At 53.8% G+C, this 7,109-nt stretch overlaps 1 protein-coding gene across 2 annotated transcripts in view; it reads left to right on the top strand.

Annotated features, from left to right (window-relative positions):
* The window catches only part of Axl (AXL receptor tyrosine kinase), a 27,892-nt gene that overhangs the window by 1,263 nt on the left and 19,520 nt on the right, over positions 1-7,109 (top strand). For both annotated transcript variants that reach the window (XM_004648480.2, XM_004648479.3), the window contains exons 2-6: positions 457-682; positions 958-1,058; positions 1,611-1,787; positions 5,969-6,049; positions 6,188-6,303. In XM_004648480.2, coding sequence (XP_004648537.1) covers positions 457-682; positions 958-1,058; positions 1,611-1,787; positions 5,969-6,049; positions 6,188-6,303 — 701 coding nt within the window. The remainder of the gene's footprint in view (positions 1-456; positions 683-957; positions 1,059-1,610; positions 1,788-5,968; positions 6,050-6,187; positions 6,304-7,109) is intronic.

Genomic DNA, 7,109 nt, shown 5'->3' with positions numbered 1-7,109 from the left:
TTTCTTTCTCTCCTCTGTCTCTCTCTCTGTCTCTCTCTCTGTCTCTCTCTCTCTCTCTCTCTCTCTCTCTCTCTCTCTCTCTCTCTCTCTCTCTCCCTCCCTCTCACATAATCTCTCTCCCATCTTTCCTTTCCCCTCTATCCACCAGCCCAATCTGTTAAGTCTCTAGAGACCCTAAGGGCAGGCACTGGCCTTGCCAGGCAATCCAGGGCGTGGGAGGCTGCCAGATCCCGGGCCTACTTCCCAACGGACGGATGGATGCTGGAGCTCCGAACCCTGGGAAGGCTCCCATCCTCCTCCAAGCCTCCGCCCCCTACCCCTCTCTGAGGTCACTCTACAACTATGTGGGCCTAAGAGCCTGGTGGGGTCTGGGCAGTTGGTGAGCAGGCAAAGACAGGGTGGAGTTGAGGAGCCCAGGGAATTGAGATTCCTAACCTCTTCCCATCTTCCCCGCAGGAGCACGGGCTGAGGTGGATGACCCCTTTGTGGAGAGCCCAGGGAACATCACCGGTTCCCGGGGCATCACGGTGGTCCTTCGCTGTGAGCTCAAGGTTCAGGGGGAACCCGCTGAAGTGAACTGGCTTCGGGATGGACAGGTCTTGGAGCTGGCGGACAGCACTCAGATCCAGGTCCCCTTGGGTGAAGACTGGCAGGATGACTGGAAAGTGGTCAGCCAACTCAGGTGTCCAGCTTCTCACTGACCAGCCATGCCCTAAGCCCCTTCTTCTCCCTGTCCATGTTCCCCACTTATACAGCCTTGAACACTTGCTGACCATGTAGCTTGGAGCTTAGGGCATGACCTCTGTGTTTCATTTTCATCTTCTGTAAACTGAGTTTAAAATAGTTCTAGCTTCATCCTTCCTGTGAGGTCCTGGTGCCCCTCTTTCGGTTCTGCTGACCCTTCCCAGTGTCCAGCTCTGACCCAGAACCTCTCCATCCCTCCTCTTGCCCCATTAGCATCTCCTCCCTGCAGCTTGTGGATGCAGGGTGGTACCAATGTGCCATGGACCTGAAAGGACAGCACTTCGTGTCCCAGTCTGGCTATGTAGGGCTGGAAGGTGAGTCCTGAGGTCACAGGGTGCTAGGGGATTCAGGGTATCCGCCTAGGCATGTCAGAGGTCTCAGGGAGTTGGGAAGCTAGGGGTCCATAATTATGGGGAAGAGGGCCTGGGACATCATATGTCCTGGGGGATAAACATCTCAGGGGTATATTTGTTGTCCTGTGCGTCAGAGGTGCTAGAGTAAGACATTCTGGGGATCAGAGGCACATGACTTGACCTTCTCTCTTCCCCCAAGAGACCTCACTTTCTTCATCAGCAAAAAGAGATGACAAGTCCTACATTTTGAAAAAAGAGACAGAAGGGGCTCAGATCGATGGGGAGGGTCAGGTAGGGGGAATTATATGTTGGGGTCGTATGTTCTGAGGATACAGGTCTAAGGAGTCAGACATCTAACGGGGACTCAAATGTCCAAGGGATCAGACATCAGGGAAGGTAGGTCAAAGGCCCTATGGAGTTGGTCTGCTATGCAAAACCTCCAGCACCCAGGGATGGGTCACATAGTTGGAAGGTTTGGAGGAACCTCAGCCTCTATCACTGGCCTTCTCCTAGGCCTGCCTTACTTCGTGGAGGAGCCTGAAGACAGGACTGTGACTGCCAACACACCCTTCAATTTGAGCTGCTGGGCCCAGGGACCACCAGAACCAGTGCACCTACTCTGGCTACAGGATGCTGTTCCCCTGGTCCCATCCTCAGGCCACAGCCCCCAGCACAGCCTGCAAGTTCCAGGTGAGACGGGGATTTGGGCCTGGTGTGAGGAGAAAGCCAGACTAGGTAGATGTTCGGCCCTTCCCTACTGCCCCTGTGTGACTGCCTCTCTGTCCCTCTGCCCTTATTGTATGAGTCTCTGTCTCTCTCCTCATTTTCTATGTGCTTTTCTCTGTTCTCCATCCCTGTCTCTCCATTGCTTTCTCTGTCTGTACCTCATCTCTCAGCTCTGCTTCTCTCTCCTTCCATTTAGCCCAGCCTCTCTCTGAATAGCATTCTTTGTCCCAAACTTCCTCTGAGCTGTTCTGTGGCCCAAGCATGTGGGACTGGTGCCCCTTTGTCAGCCCTTGACCCAAACAGAGCCCCAGAATCAACCTTTTCTGCCCCCTTCCTCCCATCGCCTGCCATGTCCTTCCCTGAAGAGTTCTGCTGGTCTCTGTCCAGGGGTCACATCCCAAAGAAGAAAGAAAGGAGAAGCAGGAGGGAAAGAAAAACAATCATGGGGGTTAGAATGAGAGAAACAAGAAGGGACAGGTCACAGAAGCAACCCAAGATTCAGAGAACAGACTGGGATGTCTGAATGATACAAGCCCCTCCTTCAGGGCGGCCCTCCCTTCTGTATCACACAGATCCAGCACCTTGCTGAGGGTCACTTGGACTGGACAAGAGGCTTCCCCTAATGGAGGGAGGAGAGACAGAGGCATACAGATTGGGGTGGCTGAGTGAGGGGAGGCTGCTGAACTCTCAAGAGCCCGGTTTGCCAATCCCTGATCTGATACTCTCCACTGCAGGGGTGGAAGAGGAGTCTCTCCTGGGGTGGAGGGACAGGCCCACATTCTCAGCATTCTGGGGCCCCTGAGTGTGCAAGGAAGCAATGATAAGCACATTGGCCCCCAGAGGGATGACTCAGGCCCATGGCTCCAGTGGCCTCAGTAGGGGCATGGATGGGGCCTGAGTCAGCCTGGCAGGACCTGGGAGAGGGGCAGGGATGAGTGGGAGAAACAGGGGTGTGGGGGTGAGAGAATTTGTGCATGATGTGCAGTGATAGAGGGATACACATACAGGGTTCTAGAGTTGCATCTTTATCCCCTGGATCTGTGTGTCTGCGTAGCTGATGGCATCAACCTCTGTATGAAGACGTGTCTCAGAAAGGGTCAGATTTGTGGATGTCTGTGGACATTGCTGGGTATACAGTGTCAGGCTGCATCTATCTCTTTGTGTTTGTGTGTTCATAGGGGTTGACACTGTGTAAGAGTGAAAGGGGCATGACAGTGGGCTTTGTGGCTATTTTGCACACCTCTGTCTATGCAGAGGTGACAATGTCAACTCACAGGTGTGCACCTAACAGTGTGTGTCCGGGTATGGGTTCTTCTTCCCTATGGAATCAGGATGTGTCCACAGATGTTGGTATGTTTCTTATCAGCTGTCAAATGTATGCTTGGTTGATGTCTCTGTAGTGTGTGTGTATATATTATAAGGTATGAGTGTTGGCGTGTGACTACTTCCCCATGGAATCCTGGGTTCCATGTGTGAGAGAGAAAAAGAGAATGAGATTCATAGCAAGATAGTAAGAACACTTTCTGCTTCTGTCTGCTACCCTGGGGTGTGGGGCAGCCTTGACTGTCTCTTGGTAGTGGACCCTATGAATCAGCCCACAAATCAGCATGTACCTGTACATCTATATCAACTTACATGTTCGTGGCAGTGTCTCCCTCTTTGTGTGTCCAAAGCAGGCTTGTGTATCTTTGTGGTGGCATATCAGTGTACATCTCAGTGGACTGAAGCTCAGTAGACCTGAGCACATCCAGCTGTTTTGACACAGAGGAAGGCGTGGCTGTGAGTTATGTGCTTATGTGTTTGTGTGGGAACGAGTCAACATTCCCTTTCCTGTGTCCCAGTGTGGATCTCTTTGTCCCTTCCATTTCAACACACCTCTGCTGTGTGGTGTGTGCATCCCAACATACATCGAGGTTTGTCAATATCAACTTCCAGGGCTGGTGAGATGGCTCAGTGGTCTAAAGCACCTACTTAATTTAGAACAAGCTTAGCAAAGCACAGGGACCGCAGTTCAATCCCCCAGCACCACATGCCAGCCAGCCCCGCCCCCTGGTGGGCTGAGCTGGCCACACACACACACACACACAAATAAATTTTAAAAAAAATCAACTTCCAACATGTGTTGCCCGCACATGTGTTTGCTGCACAGTGGTTGTGTTTTTGCGTGTGTCCCAACACTAACTCATTTGTGTACGTGTAGGTCTCTTTGTTATGTGCACCAGGGTATAGCCCTGTGGGTTTACCAGTCAACCACTGTCTATTTGTGTCACTGTGTGTTTAGGACAGCGTCAGCCCAGTGAGTCTGATGTAGCTTAGTGAGAGGTGCATTTTCTGTGTTGTATTTGTGCTAATAAGGGGCCCTGTGTGTTTAAATGTGATTCATTGTGTGTGGGGGTGTCTTGTGAGGGAATTCTGTTAGTTCTTGCGTCTGTCCCTCTATCTGACTCAGGGTGTGCCCTCTCTCCTTCCATCCCTCTTGTTCCCTTGGAAAAGCTCAGAGGGGGAGGGGAGGTGCAGAACATCTGGAAAGCACATCTGAAGTCCAAAGGCTCTAGTCTCCAGCAGGAGCCACAGCAGAGTAGTCCCTCACACCTTGGTCCCTCCCTTGACCTCCACCCAAGGTGCCTCTGATAGGCTCAAGAGGGTCTCTGGCCCCCAACTCCGCCTGCCGGAACCGGGTGGGGGGCCCGCGGGTGACTCACGCGGGGGCAGGAATGCTGCGGTCGGAACTGGACCAGGCTCCAGAACCCCTTCTCCCCGCTTCCCACCCCCACGGCCCCAGGCTGCCCAGCTCGCTGTGCCAGCTCCCGCACTGTGACCCTGGCGGGCCCCCCACGTGCCAGGTGGTTGGACACGACCCAGCTGCCCCCCCCCCCGTTCCGGCCCGCGGGGGCTGCAGGCGGGCACCTGACCTCGGCTGGGAACGCAGCCGCCTGGCCAGGCCGGAGCCTCCCTGCCCTCCCCCTTCCGGCCTCGGCGACTCTCTCAGTCCAGCTCCTCCGGGCGGCGGAGCAGAGGAACCGAGGAAAGGAAACTTTGTGTCTGCGCGTGAAGGCCACGCTCCCCAGCAGCTGGGGGCGGGAGCGCAGATGCCACACAGCACTAGTGCGGGGCGGGCGGGAGGCCCCAGATCCCCGCGGCTCTGGCCCTGGGTGCACAAGCACAGGGGCGCATACGCTCAGGGTCCCTCCGAAGATCAGGGTCCCTCACATCCTGTGGTGGCCACGGTGTGCGTGTCTTCTGTGTGTGCTGTGTCTCGTGTGTTTGTGTGTCTGTCTCTTGTATGCACCTTTGGTTACACATATACACACACAAAGGTTCGTGCTTACAAGTACAGAGCGGGGACAGCAGACAGTTAAAGAGAGGTCTGCATCTTACACAGCAGGGTCAGGGACAGCGTTACAGAGGTGTCTTTTAGGATCCAACAGCAGAGGGAGAGCCAATCAAGGGAAGACTGTTCCCCAAGCAGAGGAAACTGAAGTGCTTACTTCCCCAGGGTGGGAACATGCCGCATGCGCGAGTATGTGTGCGTACACGTGGCCTCGAGTTCGTGTTCCAGAAACACCCAGAGGCCAGGCCAGCGTGGTGGGAATACACTGGGCTAGGAGAGGCGAACGGGGAAGAAGAGCAGACCCTCCCTGGTACCTCCACACACGTGCACATCTGTAGGTGTGTATGTATTAGGTGTATGTGCCTCCGTGTGTCTGGGTAAGTCAATATAAATGTCTGCGTACATGCATGCATCTGCATATTTCTCTGTACATACGTCTACCTGAAAATGCCTGTGTATTGGACACTGAGTCTGTACACGAACATGTGTGTATCTGGGTTGCTCTCTTTGTGTCTGTCTGGATATTGTGTGTGTGTGTGTGTGTGTGTGTGTGTGTGTGTGTTTTGTGTGCTGTGTGTGTGGGTGGAGAAAGGGTAGAGCTGAGCCCATGTACAGCCCATAGACAGCCTGTTCCTATATTTGGGGACAGGGCCTGTTCCTAACTCAGCTGCCCTCCGCTTTGTGCCCCCTTTATGCTCAGAGGAGCTTGGCTGGCCTGACACTGGTCATTCAGAGCATATGGGTGGCCCAGCCTGGCCCAGAGCTCTCCCCTTCCCCCATTTGACATTGGCTCCTCCCTCATATGTCTCCCTAGGCCTGAGCAAGACATCTTCTTTCTCCTGCGAAGCCCACAATGCTAAGGGGGTTACCACATCCCGCACAGCCACTGTCACAGGTGATGGAAAGGAGTCTCTGAAGACCAGTATCAGAGGGAGGGTCCGGGGCCCAGGGCTGGAGTGGGAAGCAGAAGACAGATTAAGGAGTTTGAGGCCAAAGTCTCCCAGGGATACTCACTCCCCTCATCTGTCCACAGTACTCCCGCAACAGCCCCGAGACCTCCACCTGGTTTCCAGCCAGCCCACGGAACTAGAGGTGGCTTGGACCCCTGGCCTGAGTGGCATCTACCCTCTTACTCACTGCACCATACAGGTGAGATCCTCTGACACTGGTCACCTCAGTCTCAGCCCTCTGTCTGACTGCATCATCCTTGCCTTTTGAGACCACTGGTGTGTTAGAGGTAACAGAACTTGGGTTTACAAGAGATGTCTTCCATTCAAATCCTGACTCTGTTACCTACTGACTGCATGAGCCTGAGAAGTGACCCAGTCTCTCTGGGTTGTACTTCTTTCACCTATAAACAGGCACCAACAAACTGATCCGCTTGAGAATTAAATGAGTAAATGCAGGTAGCAAACTTAAAATGATATGTAAAACAAAGGAGGTATCCACGAGGCTCAGGAGCTATTTCTGTCACCTTGGGCACCCACAGTTCTGCACTCTTGCCTCTCGGCCCTGGCCACTGTGGGTCGTCACTGTCTGGGGTAAGTCTGTCCCCCACTGGTCTGTGGCCTGTGTGAGGGTCACACTGGCTCCTCACTGCAGCCAGCACAGCCCAGAAACTGGGACTGTTTTCTGCATAAGACCAACTAGACCCAACCTCTGCCCTGAAGTTGCTCCTATGCTGGAGCAAAAAATCCCCACATAGACAAACACAAATAGATCACCCCACTCTGTAAGCACAGAGCTCATATCAAGTGTGAAATTCTCTGAGATTTGGAAGTTGGAGGTGAAGGTTGGACAGTGCCTATGATGTAGGAGGAGACGAGAGCCCCTGAGGCCCAATGTGCAGGGAGTGTTAGCTGTGTGCTAGGCTTTGTTTCACGGCTTGTGCACTTTCCCTTGTGTGTTTGTGAAGGACGGTCTGTGGATGGACCCATTGTCCAGATGAAGAGACC

Source organism: Octodon degus, unplaced genomic scaffold (genome assembly GCF_000260255.1).
Source record: "Octodon degus isolate 3935 unplaced genomic scaffold, OctDeg1.0 scaffold00418, whole genome shotgun sequence".
Taxonomy (NCBI): Eukaryota; Metazoa; Chordata; class Mammalia; order Rodentia; family Octodontidae; genus Octodon; species Octodon degus.
The sequence above is the reverse complement of the archived record's forward strand: the minus strand, read 5'-3'. Positions and strand labels throughout refer to the sequence as shown.